Source organism: Scylla paramamosain, chromosome 14, assembly GCF_035594125.1.
Source record: "Scylla paramamosain isolate STU-SP2022 chromosome 14, ASM3559412v1, whole genome shotgun sequence".
Taxonomy (NCBI): domain Eukaryota; kingdom Metazoa; phylum Arthropoda; class Malacostraca; order Decapoda; family Portunidae; genus Scylla; species Scylla paramamosain.
Window position 1 is genome coordinate 2,063,722 of NC_087164.1, and position 14,482 is coordinate 2,078,203.

At 35.7% G+C, this 14,482-nt stretch overlaps 1 protein-coding gene across 1 annotated transcript in view; it reads right to left on the minus strand.

Annotated features, from left to right (window-relative positions):
- Window positions 1–2,316: 2,316 nt before the first annotated feature.
- LOC135106716 (trypsin-1-like) overlaps window positions 2,317–14,482 on the minus strand; it is a 46,548-nt gene continuing 34,382 nt past the window's right edge. Inside the window, exon 8 of the mRNA XM_064015973.1 lies at window positions 2,317–2,423. Coding sequence (XP_063872043.1) covers window positions 2,317–2,423 — 107 coding nt within the window. The remainder of the gene's footprint in view (window positions 2,424–14,482) is intronic.

Genomic DNA, 14,482 nt, shown 5'->3' on the forward strand with positions numbered 1-14,482 from the left:
TAAATCCAGGATGGCAACTTGTAATTTTAGTTGGCATTACATGTACTGTCGTGGTACAGCGTTGCTCATTTCCCGACGATGACACCATATGTACCGGGAATGGTACGTCCTACCCCCATCGTGCCTTCTACAGGATGGGGGCGTTGTGAAGGAGTTACATCTTGCAGTGTCGGACGTGTATTTCTTGTACAGATGAGATGATATAGAGTATTCTTCGTTTCAGAGTCTGATACTGAACTGCCTTCTCAATTACCATAGGCGTATGTGATTATCCAAGGGAGGAAAGAGGAGTGCGTTTTCCCACCGGGCAGAAGCACGTGGTGAAGTGAGGTGAGATGTGACCCGTGTGACATTTTCCTAAGATGCAGTAGTAGAAGTAGTAGTAGTAGTAGTAGTAGTAGTAGTAGTAGTAATGCGTATATATATATATATATATATATATATATATATATATATATATATATATATATATATATATATATATATATATATATATATATATATATATATATATATATATATATATATATATATATATATATATTGTTATGACCACATTCCCCAGCTTCTCTGAATCACTTCCTGCGTGGACTCAGTGCATTGCTCAAAGATGGGTGTACAGGGAGAGTCCTGCAGCCATTTTACAACGATCATAATACCAGATCACGCTAACTGAGGTCGCCAGTCTGTTTTACCGACCTACAGAAAACGGAAATACTAATGTTGGTTGATGCAGTTCAGCTGCAGAGGATTTAAGTAATTATCTGTGTAGTGAGATTTAGTCCCTCCTCAGTTCCTGATAAGGCCTTCGTCAAGGAAACAGTAAATGACACTACTGGGCTTAAAACTATAATACGCCGTTAGACAGTGGTTGGATTTGTTATGCAGGTCGGATGTCCTGTGAGGCATTATACCTCGATCATATATGTGTTATTGCATGTTATAACTGTTTTTCCTAGACGAGGTTCTTGATTTTCTCACACCTGTGGGTATTACGTGTTGTTAGAGTATTTCCCTTGTCTGATGTTACGATCGTTGTAAAAACGCTGCAGGAGTCTCCCTGTACACCCGTCTTTGATCACTGCACTGAGTCCACGCAGGAAGTGATTCAGAGAAGCTAGACCCTGTGCAGCAGCTTTTTCAAGGGGCTGGGGAATGTGATCATAACAAGTATATATATATATATATATATATATATATATATATATATATATATATATATATATATATATATATATATATATATATATATATATATATATATATATATATATATATTACTACAACTACTACTACTACTACTACTACTATTACTACTACTTAGTGCATCTTAGGAAAATATCACACGGGTCACATCTCACCTCACTTCCCCACGTGCTTCTGTCCAGAGGGAAAACGCACTCCTTTTCTTTCCTTCTTTGGATAATCACATAGGCCTATGGTAATATTGAGAAGGCAGTTCAGTACCAGACTCTGAAGAGAACACACTGTGTCATCTCATCTGTACATGAAGTAAACGTCCAGCACTGCAAGATGTAACTCCTTCACAACGTCCCCATCCTTTACAAGGCATGATGGGGGTACGACGTACCATTTCCGGTACATATGGTGTCATCGTCGGGAAATGAGAAACGCTGTTCTACGACAGTATATGTAATGCCAGTTAAAAATACAAGCTGCCATCTTTGATTTACAACCTTTCTCGTTTTAAATCCTGTCTACTCACCCGTCTCTGCTTGAAAAGGTAATTCTTGCTTGAGATAGTCCCTGAGTTTGACCTTAATTCCGTTTTCCTCATGATCGCCAATCTTACTTTATGCCCCTGAAGAACGCTGCATCGTCTGATCCTTTTTGCACGTTTTAACTTTTATTTTTCATTATGTGTGTATATGTATATGTTTTTGCTTCATTTATATTTCCTATTGTATGTTCTTTTCGCTTGTTCCATTGACATTTTTTTTATTTCCGTACTACAATGTTAGGTACACATTCCTTATTTATCTTAGTTATCTTAGCTTTTTTGCATTATATAATTTTATATCGGTTAGGGACAGCTGTCGGTTATTGTGGCCAACCATTATGCACCAATATAATAAGTATTATTACTACTTCAACTACTACTACTACTACTACTACTACTACTACTACTACTACTACTACTACTACTACTACTACTACTACTACAACTACTACTACCATTACTACAACTATTACTACTGCTACTACTAGTGCTATTACTACAACTTCTACTACTACTACTACTATTACTACTACTACTACTACTACTACTACTTCTACTACTACTAGAGTATGACACTAGACACCGAATGAACCACACACTTCCTTTTGACTGCTGCCTGCTACAACTGTAGACTGCACCGGGAATACAACGTATTGTTGTGATTGTCTTCTGTTATCTAAACCTACAAAGTATACAAAGATTGTTGTGTACTATTAATGGATATATCGTGACTAGCTAGCTGTTGAGTGTACTTCCTGTTACAAGCTCTGACAACTGTGTGATGTTCCTACTGGTGTCACTGAGAGATCCTAATCTACAATTCAATGACTTCGTAGGCTGTAATTATGCCATATACAAGGCAAAATACTGACGCAGACAAAGTCCATCAAAGACCTATGGAAATGCCAAAGAAACATCAAAAACCAATCCCAAATGAAAGTGCTACCAACGATGACCATAATGACCAACTCATAACCACCTTCTTGATCTCTTGATCTGAGGAATCGAAGGCAATGGTTAAGATCATCACCGCAGTCATCAACAAGCTGCTTAAACCGAAATAAAAACATTAAAAGAACCACTTTCTTCAAAAGCCAAGAAAATAGCTGATATGCATGAAGGAATAAATGAAAGGAAAGATATGGTATGCGAGCCGGAAATTGACATTGATTCAGTGAACTGGCATCAACGATATATTAATAAATCAATGGTCCTAATGTGTCAGATGAAATTAGCCGCGAAAGTACTGCCTAACTTCATTCTCAGTATTATAAAAGATTATTTAAAAATCAGCATGAATTAAAGTGACGTCAACGGACCGCATAGATTTGGTTCAACACAAGTGCAGAGAGAAACGATCAACTTTAGTAAAACCCGCTCAACGAGGACTGAAATATGACCTGATTGTTGTCTTAATGACGCTAAAGGTTCAAATCTACATGAACGAGAGTTTGACCACTAAAAGACGAAAATTTCTTTTAATTATATACTTAACATCAGTAGAAATAACAAGAAGCTACAACAGCGTTGCACAAAAAAATGGGAAGATAATTGTCAAGCCAAAGAAACATCTCATTGTGGAGCTTAAAAACATTTTTTGATAAGTACCCGCATATCAAAGATACTTATGTTTCATTTGCTTAATTTCCTTTACTCATATAAATCCTTTTCTATGACAATCATTAATTTAATTACTCTCAATACTCTCAATACTCTCTTTACCTTTACACAAGTAATTATTAATGTCTTAAATAGCAAGAGCAACAATAACTACTACCTCAGGAAGAGGCAGTAGACACCTGGCAAAAGGATAATTTCTCCTAGCGGTCTTAAGCACGGGATCAGTGGGTGCTGTGAACTTTTCAATAAACCCAGTAGTGACCTCACTGGACGTTTCCCTTTGTCTTAAAAACTCAAGGGTGCAGTCACATTCTGCCCTCTAAGGACAACTCTCTTCCTTCATACAAAACTACATGCACCTAATTACTAACACACCCTTCACTCAGAATTCGTAATTATCATGGCGACTTCTACACAAACGTTGGAGTCCCATCTAGGTAGGGGACAACAAATATCCCCAGCTCGGAATGCTTATCTGGTATCGACCTTAAGTGTCATGACACCCTCCTCAACTTCTTTTTCATTAAATTCTGCAACATTCACGGTCCAACATCATTTTTTTTTCAATCTATAGGACACAACCTCTTTTCTAATAAACCTCGTCTTCTTTTCCTCACTGAAACACAGGTGTCTGAGGCAAATGACAGTAGCTCCTTTTCTGTTCCCTCCTACTTTTTCTATCCTTATTTTCAATTCAAACCGGATATTACATTTATGTGCGCAATGACTTAACCTACTTTCGTGCCCACGCTCTTGAATCTTTAGTTTTTTACCATTTGGCTACGAGTACAAATTCGCTCTTAAACTAAGTTAATTTGTGTTGTATACCTCTCACCTCGCTTCTCCGACTATATAAGAAAAAAAAAAAAAAAAAAAAAAAAAAAAAAAATATATATATATATATATATATATATATATATATATATATATATATATATATATATATATATATATATATATATATATATATATATATATATATATATATATATATATATATATATATATATATATATATATATATATATATATATATATATATATATATATATATATATATATATATATATATATATATATATATATATATATATATATATATATATATATATATATATATATATATATATATATATATATATATATATATATATATATATATATATATATATATATATATATATATATATATATATATATATATATATATTAACTTCCAAAGCTGAGCACAATCTAACTCTCCCCATTTGCCGAAATCTCCATTCTTGGAGGTTTCCATCCTGGTGTACCAGCCTTTAACTGTGCTATACTACACGACGTAGAACAACTGGTGCAACACCAAACTAGTATTCCTGACCGTCTTGAAGATATGCCCAACATTCTTTACATTTTCCTAACCTCTAATCCTTCTGCTTATGCTGTCACCCAATTATCTCCATTGGGTTCTTTCGATCGCAATCTCATATCTGTATCTTGTCGTGTTGCTGCAATCCCTACTCAGGATTCCCGAAAGTGGAGGTGCCTCTGCCATTTCGTTTCTGCTAATTGGGAGGACTTGAGGAGGTATTATGCTGATTTTCCTTGGAATGACTACTGCCTCCGTGTCAGACAACAGTCTCTGTGTACTGAGCGCATAAAAGAGGTGATAGTGTCTGACGTGGAGACGTACATTTCTCACTCCTTCTCTGGACCTGAACCTTCCAAAGGATGTTAACACATCCTCTTCTCGTCTTATACATGATAGAAAGGTGGCCCACAAAGGGTACTTGATCCCTCCATCACCTGAATCTCATGCACTTTTGTATTTTTGCCTTGAATCATGACATTTGTTCTTCAGCTAGCCAAAAACTATTTCATTAGTAAAAAGTGTAAAATTTCTTTTAAGATCTAACCCCCATCATGACTTCTGGCATCTAGAGAGTTCACCTACTCCACACAAAACTACAAGCATCTAATAACATACACACACACCCTTCTCTCAAAATTTCAAAATTGTCACAGCGACGCCTACACCAACATCAGAGTCCACATCTGAGGAAGGGACCACAAATGTCTTTAGGTCGGAGTGCCCTTCTGACAACGACCTTAAGTGTCTTGACATCTCCCTTAACTTTTATTCATTAACTTTTGCAACATTCGCGGTCTAAGATCTAATTTTCATTCTAAAGAACACCACCTCTCCTCTTCTAAGCCTTCTTTTCCTCACTGACACACGTGTTTGAGGCAACTGACTGTTGCCAATTTTCTATTCCATCCTACTTTCTCTATCCTCATTTTCAATCTAAAACTGGATGTTGCGATTATGTGCGCAACGACTTAACTTGCTTTCGTGCCCAAGCACTTGAATCTATAGAGTCACTCTCAAACTAAATTTATCTGTTCTCTATACTCCTTACATAACTCCTCTGACTATAAGAAATTATTTGACTACTTAACATTGAAAGTGGAACACATTCTAACTTTCTTCCCTTTTCCAGAGATCTCCATTTTTGGAGACTTCAACATCTTTGGTTTTCCTCTCCATCATGGTAAACTAGCCTTCAACTTTGCTATGCTCCATGACCTAGAGCAATTCGTGCAGCACCCTAATCGTATTCCTGACCGTCTTGGAGATACGCCCAACATACCTTTTCCTGACATCTAATCCTTCTGCTTACGCTTTCTCCCTCTCTTCTCCGTTGGGCCCCTCCGATCACAATCTCATATCTGTATCTTTTCCTTTCTCTCCAGTCCTTCCTCAGGATCCACCTGAGCGAAGGTGCTTCTGGCGTTTTGCCTCTGCTAGTTGGGAGGACCTGAGGAGGTATTTTTTCAGATTTTCCTTGGAATGTCTACCGCTTCTGTGTCAGAGACACGTCCTTGTGTGCCGAGCGCATAACAAAGGTAATTGTGTCTGGCGTGGAGGCGTATATTACTCACTCTTGTTCTCAAACTAAACCTTCCAAACCTTAATTTAATGCAGCTTGTTGTCGTGTTGTATATAATAAATAGGAGGCCCACAAAAGGTACTTAAGCCTTCCGTCACCAGAATCTCATGAACGCTATATTTCTACCCGGAACATGCCAGAATCTGTTCTCAAACTATCCAAAAACTCCTTCATTAACAAAAGGTGTCAAAATCTTTCAAGATCTAACTCCCTTCGTGACCTGTGGCATCTAGCCAAAAATATCTCCAATAACATTGTTTCTTCTTCTTTCCCCTCCTTTACGTTAACCAGATGACACCACTGCTATCACACATCTATCTCTAAAGCTGAACTCTTCGCTCAAACCTTTGCTAAAAACTTTACCCTGGACGATTCAAGGTTTGTTCCTCCCTATCTCCTCCGTCCTCTGACTACATCATGCTACCTATTAAAATTATTCGCAATGATGTTTTCCATGCCCTCGCTCTCCTAAACCCTCAGAAGGCTTATGGACCTGATGGGATCCCTCCTATTGTCCTCCGAAGCTGTGTCTCCGTGCTTGCACCTTGCCTAGCCAATCTCTATAGCTTATGTCTATCAACATCTACCTTTCTTTCTTGCTGGAAGTTTGCCTACATTTAGATTGTTCCTAAAAGGGGTGACCGTTCTAATCCCTTAAACTACAGTCCTATTGCTCTAATTTCCTGTCTATCTAAAGTTTTTTAATCTATCCTCTATCACTTAACAACCTTCTATCTGATCGTCAGTATGGGTTCCATCAAGGCCGCTCTATTGGTGATCTTATGGTTTTCATTAATGAATCTTATCATCTTTTTTTTTTTATATTTTGGTGAAACTTTTGCTGTTGTCTTGGATACATGAAATGCTTTTGATAGATTCTGGCACAAAGCATTGATTTCCAAACTACCTTCCTACGGCTTCTATTCTTCTCTCTCCAACTTCATCTGAAGTTTCCTTTCTGACTATTCTATTGTTGCTGTGGTAGACGGTCACTATTCTCCTAAATCTATTAAGAGTGGTGTTCCGCAGGTATCTGTACTTTCACCCACTCTCTTATTATTTATGAATGACCTTTTAAACCAAATTTCTTGTCCTATCTACTCCTACGTTGATGAAACCACCCTGCACTTTTCCATGTCTTTTCATTCACATCCAGGAAGTAAACATTTCACGATGGGAAGCCACAGAACGCCCGACTTCTGATCTTTCTAAAATTTCTGATTGGGGCAGAGGAAACTTGGTATTGTTCAATGCCTCAAAAACTCAATTCCTCAATCTATCAACTCGACACACCCTTCCAGACTACTATCCCCTCTTCTTCAGTGACACTCAACTACCCCCCCTCTTCTACACTGAACCTCCTCGGTCTATCCTTTACTTATAATCTGAACTAGAAACTTCACATCACATCTCTAGCTAAAACAGCTTCAATGAAGTTAGGTGTTAGATAATATTTTTCTCACCCCCCAGCTGTTAACTCTGTACAGGGACCTTATCCGTCCATGTATGGAGTATGCTTCACATGTGTGTGGGGGTGGTTCCACTCATACTGCTCTTCTAGACAGGGTGGAATCAAAAGCTTTTCGTCTGATCAACCCCTCTCCTCTAACTGACTGTCTTCAGCCCCTCTCTCACCGCCGCAATGTTGCATCTCTAGCTGTCTTCTATGGCTATTTTCATGCTAACTGCTTCCCTGATCTTGCTAACTGCATGCCTCCAATCCTCGCGTGGCCTCGCTGCACAAGACTTTCTTCTTTCTCTCACCCCTATTCTGTCCACCTCTTTAATGCAAGAGAGATATTCTGGTAATCTCTGGAACTCCCTGCCTGCTTCTGTATTTCCACCTTCCTACGACTTGAATCCTTTAAAGAGGGAGGCTTCAAGACACTTATCCTTCAATTTTTTATTATCTATTTGGACCCTTTTCTGGGATTGGCATCTTAGTGAGCTTTTTTTTTTAACTGCTTCTTCATCCTTTCCTCCTTTATTTCAACCTGATAACACCACTGCCATCTGATCTGTTTCTAAAGCTTAAATCTTCGCTCAAACCTTTGATAAAAACTCAAACTTAGATAATTCATGGCTTGTTCCTACTTCTCGTCAACCCTCTATCTACTTCATGCTACCCATTAAAATCTTTCACAGTGATGTTTTTCATCCCTCGCTTGCCTAAACCCTCGGAAGGCATGTGGACCTCATGGAGTCCCTTCTATTGTTCTCCGAAACTGTGCCTCCGTGCTTGGACTTTTCCAAGTCAAACTCTTTCAACTCTGTCTATCCACATCTACCTTTCTGAAAGTTCTCCTACATTCATCTTGTTCCTAAAAAGGGTGCCGGTTCTAATCCATCGAACTATCTTCTTATTCCCTTAATTTCCTGCATATTAAGTTTTTTAATCTATCCTCAACAGGAAGATTCTTATATATCTATCTCTTCGCAGCGTTCTATCTAATCGCAGATAAGGTTTCAGTCTACGTGGCTTTCCTTAATGAGCCTTGGTCATCCTCATATTTTAGTAAAAATTTTGATGTCTTAGACAAATCAAAAGGTTTTGAGAGAGTGTGGCACAAAGCTTTGTTTTCCAAACTACCCTGCTGCGGTTTCTATCCTTCTCTCTGTAACTTAAACTCAACTTTCCTTTGTGATAGTTCTGTTGCTGCTGCAACACTGTCCTTCTCCTAAATCTATTAATAGTGGTGTTCCTAATGGTTCTGGCTTGTCACTAACTCTTCTTATTATTCACCAATTACCTTGTAAACTAAACTTGTTGTCCTATTCACTCCTACACTCATGGTACCACCTTACAATATTTCCACGTATTTTCCTAGACGTCCAAACTTTCAGAAAGTAAACAATTTGTGCAAGGTAGTTGCAGAACTCTTGATTTCTGATCTCTCCAAAATTTGGAGTTAGGGCAGAGCAAACTTACTATTGTTCAATGACTCAAAAAGTCAATTCTTCTATCTGTCAGGTCAACACAAGCTTTCAGACAATTATCCGCTCTTCTTCAATGGCACCCAACTATCCCTCTCTTGTACACTAAACTAAACTGATCTAAACTAATCTAAACTGGAAAACTCAGATATCATCTCTAGCTAAAACAGTTTCTATGAACTTAGATGTTTTGAGTCGTCCCCACTATTTTTTTTTCTCACTTCCCAAATAATTACTCTTACAGTTATTGTTATTTTGATACTGTTATCATTGTTATGCAGTGTTCTTCTTTATCATTAATATCATCATCATTATTATTGTTATTATTATTATTATTATTATTATTATTATTATTATTATTATTATTATTATTATTATTATTATTATTATTATTATTATTATTATTACTATTGTTATTATCATTAATATTATTATTGTAGTACTTGACGTTGCTTTAGTTACTATCAATATTCTTCCATTTTTTTTTTTTTACTGATATTAATATATTTATTAACGGCAATACTATAACGACTTATTCTTCAGCTACTAGTATCTTTTTTTATAATTATTACTAATATTATTAGTACTGATATTATTATTATTATTATTATTATTATTATTATTATTATTATTATTATTATTATTATTACAACTATAGTGATAATGATAATTACTATTATCATCATTATTTTTATTATCATTATTATTATTATTATTATTATTATTATTATTATTATTATTATTATTGTTATTATTATTATTTTACTATAGTTGTTGTTGATATTATTATCATTTATATTATTCTTGTTATTAGTATCGATACTTTTACGTATGTTACTCTTCAGCTGTCGTCATTATTCCTGTTGTTATCTATTATTATCATTGTTATTACTATTATTATCATTATTATCATTATTATTATTATGCTCCCAATGTTGCTGATATTATTACTATTATTATCCATATTAAAGATATTATTACTATTATTGTTACTATGCTGATATTATTACTATTATTATCATCACTTTTTTTTTTTTTTATGTAGGAAGGACACTGGCCAAGGGCAACAAAAATTTAATAAAAAAAAAATGCCCACTGAAATGCCAGTCCCATAAAAGGGTCAAAGCAGTGGTCAAAAATTGATGAATAAGTGTCTTGAAACCTCCCTCTTGAAGGAATTGAAGGTGGAAATACAGAATCAGGCAGGGAGTTCCAGAGTTTACCAGAGAAAGGGATGAATGATTGAGAATACTGGTTAACTCTTGCGTTAGAGAGGTGGACAGAATAGGGGTGAGAGAAAGAAGAAAGTCTTGTGCAGCGAAGCCACGGGAGGAGGGGAGGCATGCAGTTAGCAAGATCAGAAGAGCAGTTAGATATGCAACATTGCGGCGGTGAGAGAGAGGCTGAAGACAGTCAGTTAGAGGAGAGGAGTTGATGAAACGAAAAACTTTTGATTTCACCCTGTCTAGAAGAGCAGTATGAGTGGAACCCCCCCAGACATGTGAAGTATACTCCATACATGGACGGATAAGGCCCTTGTACAGAGTTAGCAGCTGGGTGGGGGGGTGAGAAAAACTGACGGAGACGTCTCAGAACACCTAACTTCATAGAAGCTGTTTTAGCTAGAGATGAGATGTGAAGTTTCCAGTTCAGATTATAAGTAAAGGACAGACCGAGGATGTTCAGTGTAGAAGAGGGGGACAGTTGAGTGTCATTGAAGAAGAGAGGATAGTTGTCTGGAAGGTTGATAGATGAAGGAATTGAGTTTTTGAGGCATTGAACAATACCAAGTTTGCTCTGCCCCAATCATAAATTTTAGAAAGATCAGAAGTCAAGCGTTCTGTGGCTTCCCTGCCTGATATATTTACCTCCTGAAAGGTTGGACGTCTATGAAAAGAGATGGAAAAGTGCAGGGTGGTATCATCAGCGTAGGAGTGGATAGGACAAAAAGTTTGGGTTAGAAGATCATTAATGAATAATAAGAAGAGAGTGGGTGACAGGACAGAACCCTGGGGAACACCACTGCCAATAGATTTAGGAGAAGAACAGTGACTGTCTACCACAGCAGCAATTGACCGGTCAGAAAGGAAACTTGAGATGAAGTTACAGAGAGAAGGATAGAAACTGTAGTAGGGTAGTTTGGAAATCAAAGCTTTTTGCCAGACTCTATCAAAAGCTTTTGATATGCCCAAGGCAACAGCAAAAGTTTCACCAAAATCTCTAAAAGAGGATGACCAAGATTCAGTAAGGAAAGCCAGAAGATCACCAGTAGAGCGGCCTTGACGGAACCCATACTGGCGATCAGATAGAAGGTTGTGAAGTGAGAGATGTTTAAGAATCTTCCTGTTGAGGATAGATTAAAAAACTTTAGATAGGCAGGAAATTAAAGCAATAGGACGATAGTTTGAGGGATTAGAACGGTCACCCTTTTTAGGAACAGGTTGAATGTAGGCTTATCATAATGCTCATTATTACTTTCATATATATATATATATATATATATATATATATATATATATATATATATATATATATATATATATATATATATATATATATATATATATATATATATATATATATATATATATATATATATATATATATATATATATATATATATATATATATATATATATATATATATATATATATATATATATATATATATATATATATATATATATATATATATAACTTGAAGATTGTATTCTGTTTGATTATGTAGAGGTATTCATAGATCCGCAGTAGATGCTACATGTCTTTAATAGTTATATTTCCTGATAATGTTTCCGTAATTTAAGATCCTTAAAAAATAAATAAATAAATAAATTATATATATATATATATATATATATATATATATATATATATATATATATATATATATATATATATATATATATATATATATATATATATATATATATATATATATATATATATATATATATATATATATATATATATATATATATATATATATATATATATATATATATATTATTTATTTATTTATTTATTTATTTATTTATTTTTTATTTTTTTATTTATTTTTTTTTTAAGAAACAGGCTGTATGTATGGAAACTTCCAACAAGAAGGAAAGGTTGATGTTGACAGAGTTGGAAGACTTTGACTAAGGATGATGAAAGCACAGAGGCACATATTCAGAGAACAGATGGAACCACAGAATAGGAGGGACTCCATAAGGTACATAAGCCTTCCGAGGGTTTAGGCCAGTGAGATTATGGGAAGCATCATTGTGATGAATTTCAATAGGTAGCATGAAGTAGTCAAAGGTTGGAGGGGAGGGGGGGAAAAAGCCCTGTATCGCCGATGATAGATTTTTTTTAACAAAGGTTTGCGCGAAGAGTTCAGCTTTAGAGATAGATGTAATAGCAGTTGTGCCATCTGGCTGAAATAAAGAAGGGAGAGTAGAAGAAACAAAGTTTTTTGTAGACGTTTTAGGCTACATGCCGAAAGTCACGACGCGAGTTAGATCTTGAAAGATTTTGACACTTTCTATTAATGAAGGAGTTTTTGGATAGTTGGAGGACAGATTTTAATTTAGGAGTTATAGTTAGCTCTGAACTCTGTCTAGGGAAACAATGCATAGAACCCAGAAACAAGGCAAATAGGGTACTAGGATTCATTTTTAGGAGTGTTAAAAGTAGAAGGCCGGAAGTAATATTAAAGTTATACTTGGCGCTGGTCAGACCTCATCTAGACTACGCTGTGCAGTTCTGGTCCCCACATTACAGGAAAGATATAGGTCTATTAGAATCAGTACAGAGGAGAATGACTAAAAGGATACAGGGGATGAGGAGTATTCCTTACGAAGCGAGGTTGAAGCGGTTAAATTTACATTCTCTAGAGAGACGTAGGTTAAGAGGGGACCTGATAGAAGTCTTTAAGTGGTATAAGGGTTATAACAAGGGATATGTAAGCAAAATTCTTATTATCAGCAACCAGGGTAGAACAAGAAATAACGGGTTCAAGCTTGAAAAATTTAGGTTTAGGAAGGAGATAGGAAAAAATTGGTTCTCAAATAGAGTGGTAGATGAGTGGAACGGACTCAGTAATCATGTAGTTAGTGCTAGGACACTAGAGAGCTATAAGAGAAGATTAGACAAGTTTATGGATGGGGATAACAGATGGAAATAGGTAGGAGTGTTTCATACAGGGACTGCCACGTGTAAGCCTGGTCGCTTCTTGCAGCTTCCCTTATTTCTTATGTTCTTATGTTCTTATGTTCTTATTTAGCATGGTTTCGGGCAGAAATATAAAGCGCATGAAATTCTGGTAATGTAAAGCTTAAGTACCTTTTGTGGCCCACCTCTCTATAATTTATGTCTCAATCTAAGGTTCCGAGACGTAAAACCTTTTATCCCACTAAGCATTTAGGACATATGAAAGAATATGGACACAAAAAACGTTGTTTTGTTCAGTGCTTCAAAGACTTCCATCTGTGATATATCAACTCAAGATAACTTTCCAAATCCATTTTCTTTTATGAGACATCACTGCCTCTCACTTCTGCTCTCAGCATACATTGTCTTTCCTTTGTTTTTTTTTTTTTTTTTTTTTTTAATTTCACATATCTTCACAGTTTCCATGAAGTTATGTTTTGTGTCGTCTCCGCCAAATCCTTTCCCATTCCCTGTTATTGATTGTAATACAGGAGCCTTATTCATCTACCTTTGAACTCTCATACTAGTACTCATACTAGTACTCTCATATTACTCTCATACTCATACTCTCATACTAGTACTCTCATATTAGGTAGGATTTAGTCATAAATTCTTTCATAAAAAAACTGTTGATTCAGAAGTTCTTTTCATCAATTCCTCTTTTTCAACAGTGATTTTTCTTTTCACTGAACGTGACATTGTTGCATCTCTTGCATTTTTCTAATATTACTGTTATAGTTACTGTTCTTCTGAACTTCCTAATTACATCATTCCATCCTCCAGCGGTTTTGCTATATAAGACTCACACTCTTATTCCATCATATGTCCTCTCCCAAGAGTATCTCCACTCTTTCATTGCTTTCACTTTGAAACTCTGGATCAGCTTTGTGTTTCAGTATTTTCTAATGCTAACGACTTGTAATGTTTAAAAAGAAGCATATCAATAAGTTTCAAACAATAAATTAACTTTTTTTTTTTTTCCTGGCTTCCCTATTTCTGTTTTCTTTTGAAAACTGCAACTACAGGATAATTTAAAAGGAAATATGGAGCCTTAAGTTATTGGGGATTA